The sequence below is a fragment of the Carassius auratus genome, unplaced genomic scaffold (assembly GCF_003368295.1).
Source record: "Carassius auratus strain Wakin unplaced genomic scaffold, ASM336829v1 scaf_tig00216545, whole genome shotgun sequence".
Lineage (NCBI taxonomy): Eukaryota > Metazoa > Chordata > Actinopteri > Cypriniformes > Cyprinidae > Carassius > Carassius auratus.
In genome coordinates this window covers 796,865-816,488 of record NW_020528624.1, presented here as the reverse complement: position 1 = coordinate 816,488, position 19,624 = coordinate 796,865, and the positions used below count along the sequence as shown (strand labels likewise).

The 19,624-nt window shown below is 38.8% G+C and overlaps 1 protein-coding gene across 1 annotated transcript in view; it reads left to right on the top strand.

Annotated features, from left to right (window-relative positions):
* igsf5b (immunoglobulin superfamily, member 5b) overlaps positions 1–11,322 on the top strand; it is a 34,433-nt gene extending 23,111 nt beyond the window's left edge. Inside the window, exons 4-9 of the mRNA XM_026263396.1 lie at positions 3,191–3,484; positions 5,327–5,443; positions 5,944–5,968; positions 6,825–6,925; positions 9,168–9,232; positions 9,803–11,322. Of these exons, the coding sequence (XP_026119181.1) occupies positions 3,191–3,484; positions 5,327–5,443; positions 5,944–5,968; positions 6,825–6,925; positions 9,168–9,232; positions 9,803–9,907 (707 nt within the window). The 3' untranslated portion in view covers positions 9,908–11,322. The remainder of the gene's footprint in view (positions 1–3,190; positions 3,485–5,326; positions 5,444–5,943; positions 5,969–6,824; positions 6,926–9,167; positions 9,233–9,802) is intronic.
* Positions 11,323–19,624: the final 8,302 nt, after the last annotated feature.

The following is a 19,624-nucleotide window of genomic DNA, read 5'->3' as shown; positions in this document are numbered from 1 at the left end:
CACATCAAAAAATGAGAACCAGCAATATTACAACAATCAGTCAGAAGATTTTAACGACCATGAAAAACTCAATCTATGATGACACACACATACATCAACAGTCGGCACATGAATCTCAACAATGGTGACAATCAAATATACCTTGCTGCAATGCATGCTGGGTACTAGCATAGTACAAAACTCCCAGCATGCATTTCAACATGAATAAATTATGCAGCTGAATTGTCCTATTATTTTGTTTAATTCTTAATATTTTCTTATATTTTTTGCTGTTGTTTTTGTTGTGACTTAGTAGCTTTTCAGTGAAGTTCTGAATTGATCAGTTTATCTAAATATTTTTGATTGTCACCATCATTGAGATTCATGTGCTGATTGTTTATATCTGTGTGTGGCAACATAGTGTAAGTTTTTTTTTTTTAGCTCATGTTTGTTAAAATATCTTAACTGATTGTTATAATACTGCTGGCTAGTGATGGGATTTATGGCTCTTTGAGGGGATCCGGATCTTCGCGATCCGTTCCTTTCAAAGAGCCGTTCAAAAGAATGGCTCTTTTGGCTCTTTTTAAATATTTAGTCAGTTTTAAGAAGCCAGCTTGGGAGCATCTCAGTTTATCCTGGAAATAATCACTGGGAGGTATTATGAGGTGAGATTTGTTAGTCAAATAATTAAAGCTCAGATATCACACACCAATATCTGAGTTTGAATTATTCTGAAATATTGATTGTTACCTCATTTCTCATGTGTGGACTATATTCCATAGGGTTGCACAAATCCCTCTGCTTAGACAGTGACATCATTATTTTGATTTACCTTTAGTACAAAGTGTGTGTGTGTGTGTGTGTGTGTGTAAAACTACGTTGACTTATGTTATTCATACAATACCTACTCACAAATAAACATAAAAAACGAAGCCGGCTGCAATGAATTTCTGTGCAAAACAGCTTTTACTACAAACACTTCCACACAAGAACATTGTTATCACACAAGAACATTTTGATAGAAAACTATTTTTTTTTTAAAGTAGATAAAATTAGAATAAATAAAATGGAAATGTCTACATACTACATACTATTACTACTGTAAACTTTGCAAATAGGACATCAACCCCTTCAAGTCAATGAACAATAACAAAGTGGGCTGCAATGAATGTCTGTGGAAAACAGCTTTTAGTGAAAAATTTCTATACAAGTACAGTATCACAAAAGAACATTTTTAATGATTTTAAAATAAGTTTTAAATGAACACAAAATGCAATGTAAATGCATGCACAACTAATAACTAATATCATCACGCTATAAAGGGTTGGCCTGCGCTGGGTGCGCCCCTCCCCCTATAACTGTTCTGTCTCCTGGAGGAGCTCATTTGTATGAACACGCATAGGAAAAAAGAACGATAGAAAGAACGGCTCCTCTCCAGTCGCGACTCGGCTCCCATCGTTCATGTTTATGAGCCGTTCAAAAGAATCGGTTCGTTCGCGAACGTCACAACTCTACTGCTGGCTCTCATACGGCAGAAACACAGGGTTTGTAATAAGAATGTGTCATTGGAACAACATAATTGTTAGATTTAAAAAAAAAACAAAAAAACATCAGCGAACCAGTGTACTTCATGATGATTATAAAACCATTAACAGATAACAGCCGTCACTTAATATCATGTCAATCTAGCTTTCTTTGAAGCTGCAAATGTGTTTAACAAACACACCACCACAGCCGCCAAAAAAAGACAAGATATATAATAAGAGTTAAGAGCGCAACTAATGATAACACTAATCACTGTTATGGTGAAACACATTAGAGTTAAACCTCTGTTAATTATCAATAAAAACTTTTGTAGACGTGTAACAGAAATAAAGTCAGTCTGGTTAGTAATAAGTGAAGCTGGTAAAGCTGTTTGTGGAGCTGTTTAATCCTCCTCTGGTGAGATCTCCAGAGATTTAATGTCTTATTTTATCTTCAATTGATTTCATCTAAGGTTGTGGCTGAAGTCAATTGTAGTTGTGTTTCTGCTCATCTCTTTTTCTGTTCTCTTCTTTCCTTCAGTGGTTCTGCTTGTTAACAGGCTTATTAAGGCTGAAAATACTTCATATTTAATATACACAGATTTTGTGGCTCAGATAAGGTCCATTTCTGGTTAATTTCTTTACTCTTGGCTGACATGTGGCATTGCTATGGCCTGCTTGTGGCTCAAATCTGGCAAACAGAAGTGGTCCACCCAAGTGCCATCATTCCTCGCTGCATGTGGGCCAGATCATCTTTCCACGGGTGCCAGATGTGGGCTGGATCTGGGCCGACACAATGTTGCTATGTGGTACCTTTAAGCAACATCTTGTTCTTATTTTCTGTGTGTTTTGTTTCATTTTCATGGACATTTGGTTTGTTTTTCTCAGTTACCTCTCTTTCCTTTGTTCTGTTTCCCCCCAGTCCTTAGTTATCTTAGTTAGTGATTAATTATTTCACATGTTTGTCTTTGAGATCACTATCCCTGTGTATTTAGACCCCTCAGTTTGTTCAGTTCTGGTTGTAGTATTGTTTGTAGGTTGTGTGGTACAAGCTGTTGCATGGCCTTCTTATCATTTGTGGAAGTTAGTTTTGTTTAAATATATTTTTGTTATTTGAACACTATTTGGACCCTTTTTTTTCGTCATCTATTTGGTCAAACCCTGACAAAAAAAAAAAAAAAAGTACTGCTAATTTTCTGCCAGGGCATTATCCGTTAAGTTAACTGACATTTCCTTTAACCTTAAAATAAACAACTCAATGCAAGAAAAAAAAAAGAGAGGGAAAAATCGATATTGAAAATTCTTTCATATCAACACAGTACATTGTGCTCTGTGGTTTTTTTTATGTGTGTGTGTGTGTGTGTGTTGATGTTTTATTTTATGCAATAATATTAATATATACAAGTTCTCACAAAAGTTGTGCATCACTGTGGAAAATGTTGTTGCAAACTTTGTTTCTTGCTAAAATTTTTTGATTGAAGTAATATATTACTATAATACCAAATCTGCTTTTGTGCAATAGTTTGCAAGACAACGTAAATGTTTTATGAAACATTTAAATGTAATTCTTCTTCACGCAAACATTTATGATTAGATAAAAATGTATAATAAGATAATAATATTTGAAATATGCCAGTTTTTGGAGAAAATCTAACACAAAGTCTTCATGTCTTGTATGTAAAATGTAGAAAAAGGAAATGTCAGGATTTTGGAGAGTGATCTGTCAGTTCAAGAGGGGATGCTTGTCACCTTCCATTGCGAAGCGAGTGGCTGGTATCCGGACCCTTCAGTGTCCTGGGTGGTCAATGGCACCACTGTGGACAGAGATGACTACAACACCAGCAGTCTCCAGGACCCCAATGGCCTTTTCAACTCCACCAGTGTGCTTCAGATAAAAGCAGAGACAAGCAGCACAGTGGAGTGTTGGGCATCTGTGTCTGCCGCTGTAGCCCACCAAAACAGCAGTGTCAAGCTGACTGTAGGTAAGAGCTCCTCATGCAAATAAACTAATAAGCATTACAGATTTTTATTTATTATTATTATTTTTTTTAAATCACTCACTTTTTTCAGAATTCTTCATACAGTGAGCACAACCACACTCTATGGCCCAATCCCAATCCCAATCCCAATTCTATTTAATACCCCTTCCCCTTCCCCTTCCCCTCCGCCTACCCCTTCCCCTTGTCCCTTGAAACAGAGTGTCAAGGGGTAGGGGAGAAAATATTCCCCTAAGGATTGGGACACCACTGCCATGACGTCACACGCCATCATTCATTGTCTAGCTCTTACAATACACACATATACTGGTGTGCATTAGAGCCTTTAATTATCGTTCTGTGTTAATGAGCTGCTTACTGACACACACACACACACACATATCTGAAATCGAGCAGCTCACACATCCAAGAGAAAATAAACTTGTCAACGCTGCCCCACGACTTTTATTAAATACAGTTTAAATACTGAATCGCTACATTATATTTTCCAGCGACGAGAGGATACAATCAGTGTTTTTAAGTAAACTCACTCTAAAAAGATAAATGCACAGACGCGAATACACGCAACTTCCATTTCTCTCTCTCTCTCTCTCTAGCGATTTCTAATTATTGGGGGGATTAGCCCCCATCAGTGTCTACGGCAGTTATGGCCCTGATCAGACATAAGCTGTGGCACTATCATGCAGTCTGTAATGATATGATGTTAGCAAATATTAGCGATTTTTTTGAACACATTTCTTTGAGTAACATGACCATTAATATTAACTCACAATTTAATGTAACATAAAACAAATTATTACTTTTCATTAAAATCTTTATTTATGCCAAAAAAGCTTACATTTATGTGTCTTTTTGTTCGCTGTATCTGTCACGTTGCCGAGATAATTCATACCCCTTCGTTTGAAGTGTGGTCCCGAAAAAAATCTTCGTTTGAAGGGCTATCTGGCCCTTCCCCTTACCCCTTCCCCTCCAACCAAAGGAGAATCGAGACACCCCTACCCCTTCATGTGAACGCACGAAATGGAGGGTTAGGGGAAAGGGGAAGGGCTAAGGGGTAGAATTGGGATTGGGCCTACTGTATGTGGGCTAAACTGTAGATACTGTTCCATTTACTTTCAATGACTACATCTTTCAAAAACATTAAATCTTTTCTCTCTTAGACACAAATTGCTAGAAATGTCCATGCAGATGTGTTGAGACAAGTTGGAGCTAAACTCTGCAGGACCGAGAACTGAATTTGGAGAAACTTTAAAACATATACGGCAGTGAATTTTGTGAGCGCTTGTTTTGTAAAGTTATTTGACCAAAGGAAATGCATATAATTTTACCTGTTGTTAGTGTTTTTTGGGTGATTGTTTTATGAATGACAAAGTGTGCTTGTTGGGTGAAACCTTTGCTAGTGCTATGGAAGAATAACTTGATTTGATTCATTTTGGTGAATCTTGAATGTGAAATTACTGCTGTGCCACTCCGTAAGGAAAATTGCATGACTAGTATGGAGAAATGTGTACTAGCAATTATTATAAAAAAATTACTGCTATTTACTTTCACATAATATTCAATTCTAAAACATTAAAAGTATGCATAAAATATCAATATCAATTTCACAAAAAGCTAAAAAGATTTATTTATTTTTTACTTGATCCAATTAAATTTTAATTTAGAGATACTGTTAGATTATATACAGTTTATATGATATAAATGTCAGTATTGAGAGTAGGCTGTAAATTATTTATCCTCTTCATAGCTACAAAAATACTGATTACATGCATTTGGTCAATTGTGTGCATATAAATGTGGCCATTAATGTACGAATGTGTTTTGCAGTGGCACCGAAAGCTCCACAGGACTACACAGTTGTGATCGCTGTCATAGTGTCTGTGTGTACAATCATTCTGCTGGCAGTGCTCATCCTGATCTTGTACTATAGAAAAAAACTGACAAGTAAGCCAATCCATTTTACATTTCTCTTCAAAGTTTCCTTTAAAACTCTCCTGCAAGTTATTAAACCAATGAAGGGGGAAGTTAAAGCAGTGCTTGCCATAAATTGGACCAACAGCAAGGACACGTTGTAGGTAGAGCTGTCAGCAATGAGGCAGTTTAAAGGTTTTACTGCATCACAAGTGCTTGCACAGCATTTAGGCCAATTGATAATCCGTTTCAGAGAGAAAACATGTTAACAATGTCTTTGTTTGCGAGCAAACACAAAAACGATGAAATATGATTCTTCCTGCCATCTTTTATTTTTTCCCATCACCATGTCCACTAAGGGACACCTTACAACACACACACACACACACACAGTGCAGCTCTTGAATTTGTTTCTGTCATCCTCTTGTTGCACCAGCTACTAAGATATAATTGTTAGTTAAGCTTGCCGTCATATGACTACCACAGCCTGAGGCTAGAACCAGAAATTTTAGTTTTTCTCTTTTCATTTACAGAATCAAGCTCTGAAAATAAAGTCAGGTAAGGCATTTTTGTTTATACCATACCTGCTTTAAGACTTTTCTGAATGCACTAACGGGACCTCTGTTAAACATACAGCAGCCAGAAGGAAAATGATCTATTAGTGGTCTTACAGAAGTCTTAGAAGTCTTAATCTCTCTGAACATTGCACATTTTCTGTTTTTCCAGTTCTAAACCACTAACACTGGCATGCATACAAAGACACTAATCATATCACAATACTGTTGTACTATGAACAGATAACTTTGTGTTTGAATGCTTGTTTTTGACAGAAATTGCACACACAGAGTGAATGACCTTAATGACTACAACATTATCTGTACCAAAGAACATTTGTACATTTTCAAGAAAGTGAAACAGCAGCCTTGAAAAAAATCATGAAAATATTAGAGAGAAATACAGCATTTTCCACAAATTTCAAACACTGCTACAAAATTTCATGCTGTATGACATTTTGCCCAGTTGCTATTTCTAGTTAATTTATGTAAAAGGTATCCATATCTTAATTTGCCAAAATGTGAAGTATGCAACAAAACATTATATTTACAGATACACATTACATTTTTTCCATCATCTTTTTAAATATATATATATATATAAATACAATACAAATATATAAAATAATAATACACAATACAAAATAACCATATTGTTTATTGTTGCATATTGAATATTATTTTGTATACTATTTTGTGTTGTAATCATTGTGATGTATGCTGTACGGTGTTCCATTTTAAACATAGCCACTGATTCTTACATTAAAATAATATTAGTAAAAATATTATTTAACATCACTATTTTTATTTTGTTAACTTGGCTTGAGAAAAAGTTTAATGTATTGCATTTGCCTTTCCAGCTCCTCTTTATGGACTGTCAATTTAAGCAGTCGTCGGAGGTCTGTTGCTGATGAAACCAGAGGAAAAGTTAACCCAGGATACCACGGCGAAGACGTAACAAGTAATAATATCAAAATACAATGCAGAACAGAACACCCAGTATAATGATATGCTGAACAAAAATAAATTGAGGATTATGACTATTTTAGGTAAAATATTTTAACAGAAATGAAAACACTCCAGTTAATAAGGTAACCTTGGTTCCCTGAGATAAGAGAACAAGCGTTGTGTATGGGGAACCTTTTGTTTATACAGGTACTGAAGCCTGATTTGTTCACATTATGTAGCTGTACAAACCAATGGCATTTTAGCCAAACAGAATGGACTGAGTTGACCTCTATATAAGTCAGAATCATTGGACTAAAGGGACAGTAAATCGATTTCCGTTCAGCTTATAGCACGGTAAGTGACACAAAGCTCATTTCCTTATAGAAATAGGTAGACAAAACAGAAATCCTTGCCTGCAGGGCAGGGACGTCTAAATATAGAATTGATCAAAGAGGAAGGCAATGACCAGCCAGTGGTAGCACACATCTCACTTATAGAAATTCAGCTGGACCACACCCAGGAGGAGGCCATTCCTCTGGTGGAGTGGACCCACACACTGAAAAGGCATTGCAAGCCTTCTGAGGCATAAACCAAGGCTATAGCATCTACTAACCAGCAGGAAAGTCTCTGCTCCATAACCAGCAGCCCTTTACTGCGGCCTCCGAAGCAGAAAAAGAGCTGCTCTTTTTGTCGGAAAAGACCAGAGCGCTCAACATACACTCTAAGAGACCTAACTGGGTGAAGTGAGTTGGGATCCTGCTCACCGTCTACAGCAGGGAGTACTAGAAGAGTAAAAATCTGGGCTCTAATCGGAGTTGAGAGCACTTTACTCTAGGTACATAAACTTGTCTTGGCTTGAGGATTACCTTACAGTCATTAAGCCCAAATTTAAGACAGGGAGCACTGATTGACAGTCCCTGCAAATCACAGACTCACTTGAGTGACGCTTATATCATAAGGATGGCAGTCTTAAGCAACATTGGCCACAAGTGTCCTAAAAGGTCTTGGTCCAGTCTCGGAGCACCTTCATTGAAAAAGGCAAAATGTGAAAGAAACACGCTCTCATCGTGGAAGCGAGCTGTCTCAGTAAACACAGCCTCAGCATGGGCATGGCCCAGGCAAGCAGCACACTCAAAAACTGAAGCTGTCAACGATATTGAATCATTGGTGAAAGCATTCTGTCTTGATCCATCTTAAAAGATCGAACCACTCTAAGCAGATAAGGGGTGCTGATCTTTACTTGTAGAACAGTAAAACAGAGTGAAGCATGTGGGACTTGTGCTGGTGTGAATCACTTTAACCTGATTGCTCAACCCGTGAGTTCGCTGTTTCTTTCTCCAAGGCAGCTAAGAGGGAAGAAACAGGAGGGGTGGGGTCGTCTTCATTGAGGAAAGCAATCCGTGAGTGAAGCGGGGACAGACTCATGATTTCATAGTGAAAGCAGCCTGTCTCAGTGAGTGTAGCCTCAGTGGTGCACATTTAAAACAACATCACTAGGACATTTAGGAAGGTATATGTTTTTTTCCTCTGCTGGGCTCTTCAACGGCAGTGAGCTGTAGGCTGAGCTTCTTCCTTGTTCTTCGGCTTCGTAGTCCAGCGTTAGTGAAGAGATGATCTTTGTCATTGGAGGAGAATATTTTGATGAAATGGTGCTCCGAGCTGACTAATTTAGAGGTTGGCTCCGCCCATTCTTGTGGAGCTACACAAATGTGAACAAATCAGTCTTCAGTAGCAGTTTAAACAGGAGACTCCCCATATACAATGTGAGAGAATGTTCTAAAGGGAACAGGTTTTTGGGAAATCAAATACACTACCAACAAAAAAAGTTAAGTATTTTTAAAAAAAGATTTTGCCACAAGGCTGGCTTTTAATAATGGGTATAACATTTTTCTTATACAAATAGCTATTAAATTAGAGGTAAATGTGAAGTTTTGAAGTAGAAAGACTAAAATCATATTTTCTAGTAAAACATTCTCCAGTAATCTGGTTTATTATTGCTCTTTGATTCTGTTTTGTGTCTCCTGTGAGAAATAGGTTTTCTTAAAATATTTCTTATAAGAGATCATAAAATATGATACAAGGATTCTTGTCTTAAGTAAATTTATGTTGCTTTATTTCTACTGGGAAACTAGACAAACATACACATATGATTTTTGTATCTAAGTACAGCTGGAAGAACACATTGTGCAGTGTTAGTTATATTTGCAGAATTTTAGGAAACGTGAAGTCACACACAACTGATCTTTACCCCACAGGTTCAGGACACCATGACCTCAGGAATAGAGCTGACAGCACGGTAAACATCATCAGCTCTCCACGGGTAAGGGGAGAGTGAATTACAGCCTCTGCATTATTCATGGGATATCTGACACTTCGGTCTAAAGTCTTCTGCCTCACACCTGGGGAAAATGCTGATCTCTTGATTAATGTGTGAAACAATATTAAGTCAAACAATTAAACTTTATGTAAATGATGCAAAATTACACTTAGATTTAATCCTTTTTATTTTTGAAAATAAAATTACTTTCTGTAATCATGCTGTGATTACAAACAATCAAATATTGTGTTAAAATAATTCACAATGCACATTTTTTTGCATTAATGCTAATTGTATGCTGGGTCATCGTCATGAAACAACCTTTTCATTTTAAGAATTTCATTTGAAACTGTTAAACTTTCAAGAAATCATATTTTCTCACCTCATGTCTAGGGCCATAACCCTCATTGACACTGGGGAAATCCCCATCCCAGGGTGATCAAATTTCAATAGATGCATACATTAGGTAGAGAATAAATAAATAAAAACAAGGCAATGCACAAACTGATTTTCCAGTGAAAAACCAAATATTTAAAAGTACATTGTAAAAGTATATTCTATGTTTGTCAACAGGTTCCTGATATTGTCATTTTCAGCACTCAAAATCAGAAATTGGAAGATTTTTCTAACCTCTACTCTAAGGGAGCAAAGACAGTCCGCCGAGTCACCACTGTTTGACCTCAGGGTCGACCTCACATAAACCTCCCACTGCAAGAAAGAAACAAAGGTCATATATGCTGAAAATGAAGATGCAATAGATGCAATGCCTGTTTTTTTTTGTTTTTTTGTCACTTCAAAAAATGTTATGTAATTATTTTGCATTATTTTGTACTGGTGTATTTGTAAGTTATTTACAGTATTCGTATCTGTATCGGTAAAGAGAGCTGCAGTGGTGACATATTTTTGTAGGCCAACCTGGAAGTCAGCATCACCTGGTTCCCTAGGGTTTTTACATTGGCTTTTGGATTAATGCAGTAAATAAACTCTGTGACCAGCAAAAGTTTGATGTCTTGTTCATCATAATAATATTCACAAATGAATACAACTTGAGCCTAAATACAGTCGGCAGAAGCAGCTAAACATAGGAAAGAAACAAACTACACCATGTTCACATGACTCCAACAACACCACAACTGAAAAAGAGAGCGATTTATACAACAAACGCACACAATATCCTCTGAAAACGACCTAGTGAATGGCTGAGTTTACTCTTTTCAATGTGATGAAATTAAGTGACCCTGACAACCTCTGTAGTTCCATTTAGCCACTTATTAAAAGCCCATTGTCTTTAAGTTGATGGAAACCAAAGCTGATTTATGGGTTTTGGCCTACAAAAATATGTCAATTCTACAGCACATTTTTAACTGTGCAATTTTTTTTTTATTTTTTTATTTGTGTTATAGTGCATCTTATGCATAGACAACTGCACTGTCAAGTATTGCTTGGCACTTTTAATAATAAACAAAAACAACCTTTTCCTCAGAGGGTTCAAGTTAGGGAAATTTGCCTTCATGTTTTCCCTCTCTGCTGCTCGTCAGTCATGGATGGCAACTGCTGAATAAATTAGGGTTACCCTCCGTAGATCACACAAAGTTGTCATGATATGAGAGGGTGATAACATAAGCCTTTTGTTTTTGTTTGGGTTTCCAGACCAGTGTTGTATTTCCTAGACCTGCTTGTGTTACTGAGGTTTTCATTTGCCATTCACAAGTGCTGGATTGATGTCAGGGTCAAGCAGACTGTTTCTCTGGGGTGATTTACAGAGGCCACTGCCTGCCTTTCAAACACTTCTGCGTCTCACAGGATGTCTCGATGTTCAGCACAAATATTGCAGAACAGTACTTGAGACCTGTTAGATAATACATTTGGCGTTCTTATATACATTTGTCTTTTTATCTGTAATTATTATTTTTGCAATTAATAATGAAGCGTACAATTGCTGTGTCCCAGCTTAATACCTGGAAAAAAATCTAGTTTTGTTGATAGTTTGAATTAGCTTTTATTTTTCTATTTTCAATGTCATTTTAATTTAATTTAATTAGATTTTTTACTTTGCTGAAATGTTACAATGTGTAGTTTTAGCTAATAACAGTAATCATGCTTATGAAATAAATAAATATATATATATATATATATATATATATATATATATATATATATATATATATATATATATATATTTGGAGACATTTAATCTTTTTTTTTTTTTTGTTCTAAACATTCTATATCACAGCTGCATACAATTAATCTAAATACTAATCTTTGAGTGTAACTCAGTAACACATTTGTGTTATATCTGCCCCATATGAGATGCAGGCACTGGCTGCAATCATGTAAATGAAAACATCTAATCATCATCATAAATATTTACTCATGCATATTAGAACCCAGCCACCATATAAAGGTCTGCCTCCAAACAATGATTCAGTCTTTATGTAATTGACCTCAGCTGAATGAACCTTTTTGGAATCAGTCACGGCACTTTGAAACAATTGCAGCCTACTTTACACAGTGCGATTCTCTGCAACACTGATGAATAACTTAGCATGTCTTCTCTGTGATTGAAATGTAATCCTCTCTAATGCATCCTTACAACGGGGCATTTAAGTGCTTTCAAAGTCAGCTATGAGGCACTGTATTAAGTGACTGGCTATTAAAGGAAATTGGAGACAGGAGCCCATGACATGGTGCTGTTAGCATAATTAAGACCCAAGTAATTAGCCGATTAATGCCTCTTAAAAACTGATGAAGTGAGTGGGTAATGCAGAAAAGCTTTACATTTGAGATCTAGTGTTTCTTTTAATGTTTTTGAAGTCTGTGAACAGATCATAATCCCGTAATTATGGAAAGGTGTGAATTTAGCATAAACTATCCAGAATTGTGTCCCTTCAGGAGTAAATGTATTCACCACTTTCAGTAATTGTAACATAAATGGTTTAAAAATGTATAATTTTTGCACCCTAGTGGCACTAAATAGAAATAAAAAGTGTTTTCAAACAAATTTACTGAACTGAATTGCTGTAACCTCAACTTTGGACATGGCATCAATAAAAAACAAAAAAGTTTGATACATGCTTTTCAGGATGCTTTGATGAATAGAAAGTTCAAAAGAAACAATGTTTATTTAAATAGAAATCTTTTGTAACATTATATACAGTATGTCAATACTTTAAATAAATGAACAAATCAATAAATATTTATTTCTTAATTCACCTGTTATTGTAAAAAAAAGTGTTTTGTACCGAAGTTCTAAGCGGCCATGCATTATAATTTTTTTTCCTTTTTGTTTTCTCGTTATAACGACTTAATTTTCTCGTTATCTCGACATAACGAAAGTCATTTTCTCGTTATAACGACTTATTTTTCTCGTTATCTTGACATAACAAATTTCGTTTTCTCGTTATAACGACTTATTTTTCTCGTTATCTCGACATAACGAAAGTTTGTTTTCTCGTTATAATGACATGACAGTTTTACTGTTGCTATAGTAATGAACTCAACTTTGACAGGCATCTGATGGACAACCATGCAGGCGCTCTTACTTTAGCCTATATTTCAGCAAATTTAGCTTCGCTTAGGTAATAAGGTCTACAATACTGTATATAAATAAACGCTGATCAATCACTGTTGATTTTTCCAGAGACAGTACAACGAACGTTTTGTTTTTGTAATTAACATGTTTAAATGGCAACACCGTGAAATTAGAGCTGCTTGGATTAAACTCACTTTTCATTTTCCCTTTATTTGAAATAAAATTATATATAATTTGTAATTTGTAGTAGTCATTATATGATGTGGCAGATATCATGTGTGTTACAAGCTTCTGTTTGAAAAGAGCGTTCATGTGTATGTATAGTGTATGTGTGTGTGTGTAGAAAAAAACCATTACAACATTACAGAACAAAACTGAATTAAATTAGCCTATGGATTTTACATATACATCACATTTCTCATCAATATGGTTAACAATAAAGATTAGTAATAAGGAAAAGAAGCACATCAGCCTGCATCGTTAAATCCAGTCCTACTGTAGATAAACAGAATACAGTGATGTCAACCTTGGTTTTGATAAGCAGTTATTTTATGACACAGAACACGTTGGTGAAACTCATGCATCTAGCAGGAACTTAATACACAAAATATTCATATTGATTCAAGCATTTAACATTTATGAATTAATTCAATGTCAGTAATGAAGACTGCACAAATTATAGCGATCATAAGGAAGGTCCGCGTACAGTAAAGTGGATAGTGTACAACGCCCCATCAGTTATTTTCAGGTATATAGTGCTACCTGCTGGCGCAGTTTTGTAACTTCTTAGAGAAAATTAAGTCGTTATAACGAGAAAACGAACTTCGTTATGTCGAGAAAACGAACTTCATTATGTCGACAAAATGAGAAAATTAAGTCGTTATAACGAGAAAACGAACTTCGTTATGTCGAGAAAACGAGAAAATGAAGTCGTTATAACGAGAAAACAAGAAGAAAAAATATTACAATGCATGGCCGCTTAGAACTTCCGTAGTTTTGATTGTTATATAGCAAAAAAATAAACAGCATGTTCAACTACACAAAAACAGTTATGACATAAGAGTTTATTAATTTGTGGTTGTGTTAACATAAGTGTATCTTTGTTTCCCTGCAGAGCAAATGTTGCTGCAAATGTCTCTTAATTGAAAATCGTTATTTCATGTTACATCTGTGATACTATAATATCTTTCATCACAATGTTCACAGCTAATTTCTTGGTTGCCACTGGGATGTTCCTAGAATATATACCTTCATAACAGCAAAATAACTCGCAATTATGTAGCAGTCAACCGGAACATGCGGTACAAGAAAACCACTGGAATCCACTTTAAAGTGAAATGTCTCACCTTTGGCTTTGAAATGCTTTGAAACACAATTAAACTGGTGAGAAGTCCCCAAGACAAATGCAGGAAAAGAAAGGTGTCATGGAACAATGGCTAAAATACAATTGGTTTGGGCAATAAGCAAAATAAATTAATGATTTAATTGCTCAGCAATGATTTCATGCCATTTCATATATGTATGTTACAGCAGTTACAGCATTCACAGAAATATAAAGCGGAATAGTATAACAGCAAAACTGACAAACATAAACCCAAACTAAACTAATCCTGAAAACAAGAGATACAACTTTTCAGGGGAAAAAAACTTATTTTCTTGCTCTGTTTTTGTTAATACCACAGTTTTTAGACATACTTTAAAGGTGATGCTATCTTATATAGAATACCTTACAGTACTCTGTAAATTCCATGATGTGTGAATATGGTAATCATTCAGTACCGTGGTATTACCATCCAGGACAGTACTTTTTTTTTTTATCTCTCCACGAATCCCACACCTTTTAATTGCCACTGAAATATGTGAGGTCATCAAAACTGTTGATAGATCACCACTTAATTTAATTCAAAGTCCGTTTTGATGAATGATCATTTAGCCAAAAGCTTTGCCAGACTCCTGCTTGTCTGAGAGAAGTTTAGCAGGGGCATTTCCATATGTGCCGCTGCACCCCATCTGTCAGAGCTGGCCTCAGACAGCAAACACAAAGGCAGACGGCAGGCCAAATGCATGCTGTCACTTCAGCAAATAAGGCTCTCAACTCTTTTAGACGTCCCCTGAAATCCCCTGTCCTGATAAATGGGAGTATGTTAGCTTTTGGCAGGCAGAGAGGCAGAAGTTGCAGCAACATAAAATTGAGCTGCGACAGCTCCTGTGGTGAATTTTGTCAGATTGCATCTCTGACACAATTTTAGGTCTGTATAATGGAGTATAATTTCACTACATATTGCATGTGTCAGCAATTAAATGTCCAATGTGTGACTGAAAGGAAAACTATTCTATCATGCATATTCAGTCTTGATAATGATTATAATTATTTTTTTTTTTTAATAATTCAAACAACTCTTTGAACAATACAAATTGGGGAAGTTATGGCCTAATGGTTGGAGAGTTTGATTCCTAACCCTAAGGTTATGGGTTTGAGTCTCAGGCCAGCAATACCACAACTGAGGTGCCCCTGAGTAAGGCACTGAACCCCCATCTGCTCCCCGGGCGCCGCAGCATAAATGATGCCCACTGCTCCGCGTGTGTGTACTTTTTTAGTTTTTTCTGGGTGCGGTCGATATATCGCTCCTCGTGACGGTCACAATCGCTGTGTCACGTGTCTGGGCTTCCAGCACGCTGAGACTGCGTTCGTGGATGGCTCATGTTCTCATTGCGGGGACATGACCATCTTGGTGTTGAGATCGAGACTCGATTACCTTAAAAGGTATAGAGTCCCCTCTGCCACACCCCGTTCTAGCTCTTCTCATAAGAGGGCTACTTCGGCTGGTGGCCAGGGTGATCTGAGGGTTCCCGTGTGGGCTTCCCCAACAAGCGAACCTCCTTGGGCCACACCCCCCTCACATACGCCGCAGCCGGTTGAGTTCCCGGATGAGTTTGCTGGACCCTCTCAGGCTCCTGACATCTCATTCGGGGCTCGCGAAGAGGACCGTATGTCGATCGCCGCATCACAAGGCAGGCTTGAGTCCTCGGCAGATGAGGGTTCGGCTGCGTTGCCTCCCTCGGGAGTGCCAGCGCTTCGCCTTCTCATGCCCTCTTTGCCACTTGGAGTCAGACAAGTGCCTGCACTCTGCCCCACTAAGGGACGCTATGCCTCCCATGCAGGGGCTGTCTGCTCCACCACGCTGCTCCACTGTGGGTATGCCTGTAGTCCCCTTGACCCCGCTGGTTTGGTCCCTGGGAGCCTGGCTAGAGCTCCCCAGGCCTTCCCGCTGGCTCATCCGGACGCTCAGGCTCGGCTACGCAATTCAGTTTGCCCGGCGTCCCCCCAGGTTTCGGGGTTTCCACACGACGATGGTGGGCAAAGATGCCCCTGTCATGCGCGCGGAGGTCGCGACCCTGCTGGCAAAGGGCGCGATAGAGCCGGTCCCTCCAGCCGACATGAAGTCCGGCTTTTACAGCCCTTACTTCATAGTACCCAAGAAGACAGGTGGGTTACGGCCAATCCAGGACCTGCGATGGATTGGTTTGCAGGGGCAGGGATATCAGTACAAGGTTCTCCCATTAGGGTTGGCCCTGTCTCCCCGCATCTTTACGAAGGTTGTGGAGGGAGCCCTGGCTCCTCTAAGGGAACAAGGTGTCCGTATCCTGAAGTACCTCGAAGACTGGCTGATCTTAGCTCACTCTCGAGAGCGGTTGTGCGAGCACAGGGATGTGGTGCTCAAACACCTCGCCCGACTGGGTCTTCAGGTCAACTGGGAAAAGAGCAAACTCTCCCCTGTGCAGAGGATCTCTTTTCTCGGTATGGAAATAGACTCGGTCGCGATGTTCGCGCAGCTTACAAACGAGCGCGCGCAGTCACTGCTGAAGTGCCTGAGACAATTCGAGGGCAAAAGAGCGGTTCCACTGAAACTGTTTCAGAGGCTCCTGGGGCATATGGCGTCTGCGGCGGGCTTGAACAAGAACATAAGGACAAGGTTTAAATAAAACAGGTTTAAGAACAAATTAATGTGGGCACACAACTGTTGTGAATCTTTGCGTTAGTGGATGCATTCATGAGTGAATTATTTTTTTTCTTCTTTTTTTTTCCCCCCATGCTGGTGCTTATGCTTTCTTCTCATCAGCATCATATCAGGAAAGGTCTCCCTGTCCTCACCGTGGAGATCTGATGTGAGTGAAGAAGATCCTTCTCTCATTCTAGAACACAAAGCAATCAACAGCTTCTCTCTAAATCTCTCTCCATCGCTGTTACTCTCTAAAGCCGGTCATACACTGTGCAATTTCTGTGCGATTTTGGCAAGGTACCAACTCACACTGTATGAGTACATTGCATGCGATGTAAAGCCAAAGCTCACGATTTTTATGTGCTCACTGTACGGTCCAATCGTCGAGTTGCTATTTGACGCTCACACTATAGACAGGCGGCAAGGAAGTCGACCGGAAGTTGAAGTCGGCCGGGTGCCGCCATCTTGTAGCAGAACTTCACTTGCGTTAGCATCCCATTGACCTCCCATTCATTTTGGCGTCACTTTGACAGTGAATAACTATACATATGAGGCGTTTAAAGACTCCAGTTGTCCATCATTTATTTCTAAAGATACACGACAATGTATAAAATGCTCCATTACCTTCCATGTTACATTATGGCCCCGTAGAAACAGTTTTTGTAAAAATAGGCTAACGATTGCGTCATAACCACACGACTCTCTGTCGCATTACCGTATAGATAGGAGGAGAAGCTCGCAGGCAATTAACTTAATATGGCGTACTGGCGTTACATTTTAAAATACTATACAAAATAATTAATCAGAATACTTACTCCTGCTAACTCACCACAAAGAACTCCCCGCTCAAGCTCGCCGTCTCTGCAAGATTAACGATGGCAGTTTGCACGCACAGCCACTTAGAAGATTTACATCTGTCAGACAGGTTGCTGACGTCGTCAAGCTTCGTTTGAGTCTGCGCGTCAGAAACGGAAGTGCTAAAAATAGTTAAAAACGGGCTTCATTTGTCTCAGTTGAGTTCCAATGGGGTCGCTGTGTCCATTTCTTTTACTGTCTATGACTATAGACCCCTTAAAAGTTTGTAAACATTGAAACGTCTCCGGGTGGGCAGGGCTTAGCTGGAGGCAAAAAGAGGCGTGGACGCAATGTTGACAAGCGCAAGCTAACACGTTTTAAATTTACATTTACATTTATTCATTTAGCAGTCGCTTTTATCCAAAGCTACTTACAAATGAGGACAGTGGACGTTTTAGGAGGGATTCATTATACATGGATGCAGAAGAAGGTTTGGAACTGTCCGAATATGTACTGTACAGTCACTGACTCTGCGGGACCGTGACAGCTACTTTTGTAAATTGTTCTTATTGAAAATATTTTAACCAGGTTTTGGATATTTCCTAGACAACATATGAATTACTTTTCCGGTGATTTGGGAAATTTTGTCAAGGCTTATTGTCTAATGTAACCTATCGCTGGGCTAACTATGATAAGCAATGTGGATTATTAAGATTATTAAGAGACCATTCAAAGGATGGCACACACATCTGTCGCTGTATGTTTGTGTCACAGGCCGGAGCGGACCACCAATTCAACGGGTCTCACTCCACCCTCTAACTTCCACCTCGAGGAGGTCCCACAACACCCCAATGAATGGACGGACAACCAAGATTAAAATGTAACAATTTTATTTGTTTAAAAGTTTGGGGAAAGGGGTAAGGAAACTTTAAAACTAATGATGACTCGAACTATTCTTTATCCACAAATACGGATTCCAGTCTCAAGAACACTCCTCTTCAGCCCTTCCTCGACCACACTCCACTTCAGCCCTTAATTTCCCGCCGACTCCACTCCAGGTAAGTTTAAAGCAAGAGCTAGGCAGTTACCGTGCAGGGGTTCTAACTCTCAGGTAAATACAGAGTTCAATACACAGGTGAGTATTCACAGGGCTAAGCTGTTAGCGTGCAGGGGTTCTAGCTCTCAAGTAAGTACAGTGTTCAATACACAGGTGGGTATTCACAGGGCTGGGCTTGTTAATGTGAAGAGGTTCTTGCTCTTAGGTAAGTACAGCGTTCAATACACAGGTAAGTATTCACAGGGCTGGGCTGTTGGCGTGCAGAGGTTCTAGCTCTCAGGGAAGTACAGTGTTCGATACACAGGTGGATATTCACAGGGCTGGGCTGTTAATGTGCAGAGGTTCTAGCTCTCAGGTAAGTACAGCGTTCAATACACAGGTAAGTATTCACAGGGCTGGGCTGTTAATGTGCAGAGATTCTAGCTCTCAGGTATGTACAGCGTTCAATACACAGGTAAGTATTCACAGGGCTGGGCTGTTAGCGTACAGGGGTTCTAGCTCTCAGGTAAATACAGTGTTCGATACACAGGTGGGTATTCACAGGGCTGGGCTGTTAGCGTGCAGGGGTTCTAGCTCTCAGGTAAGTACAGTGTTCGATACACAGGTAAGTATTCACAGGGCTGAGCTGTTAGCGTGCAGGGGTTCTAGCTCTCAATGTAAGTACAGTGTTCCATACACAGGTGGGTATTCACAGGGCTGAGCTGTTAGCGTGCAGGGGTTCTAGCTCTCAAGTAAGTACAGAGTTCAATACACAGGTGAGTATTCACAGGGCTAAGCTGTTAGCGTGCAGGGGTTCTAGCTCTCAAGTAAGTACAGTGTTCAATACACAGGTGGGTATTCACAGGGCTGGGCTTGTTAATGTGCTACTCACCACTGAAGATATCCAGAGGTCTGTATTCCAAGCAGATACGGGTTTAGTCGATGACTGACGGCTGGTGGGCCTTACAGATGAAACTGCAAACAATACTGGGCTTCCCGCCCAGCTTGACAAGGGGGCACACGGGGGAGGA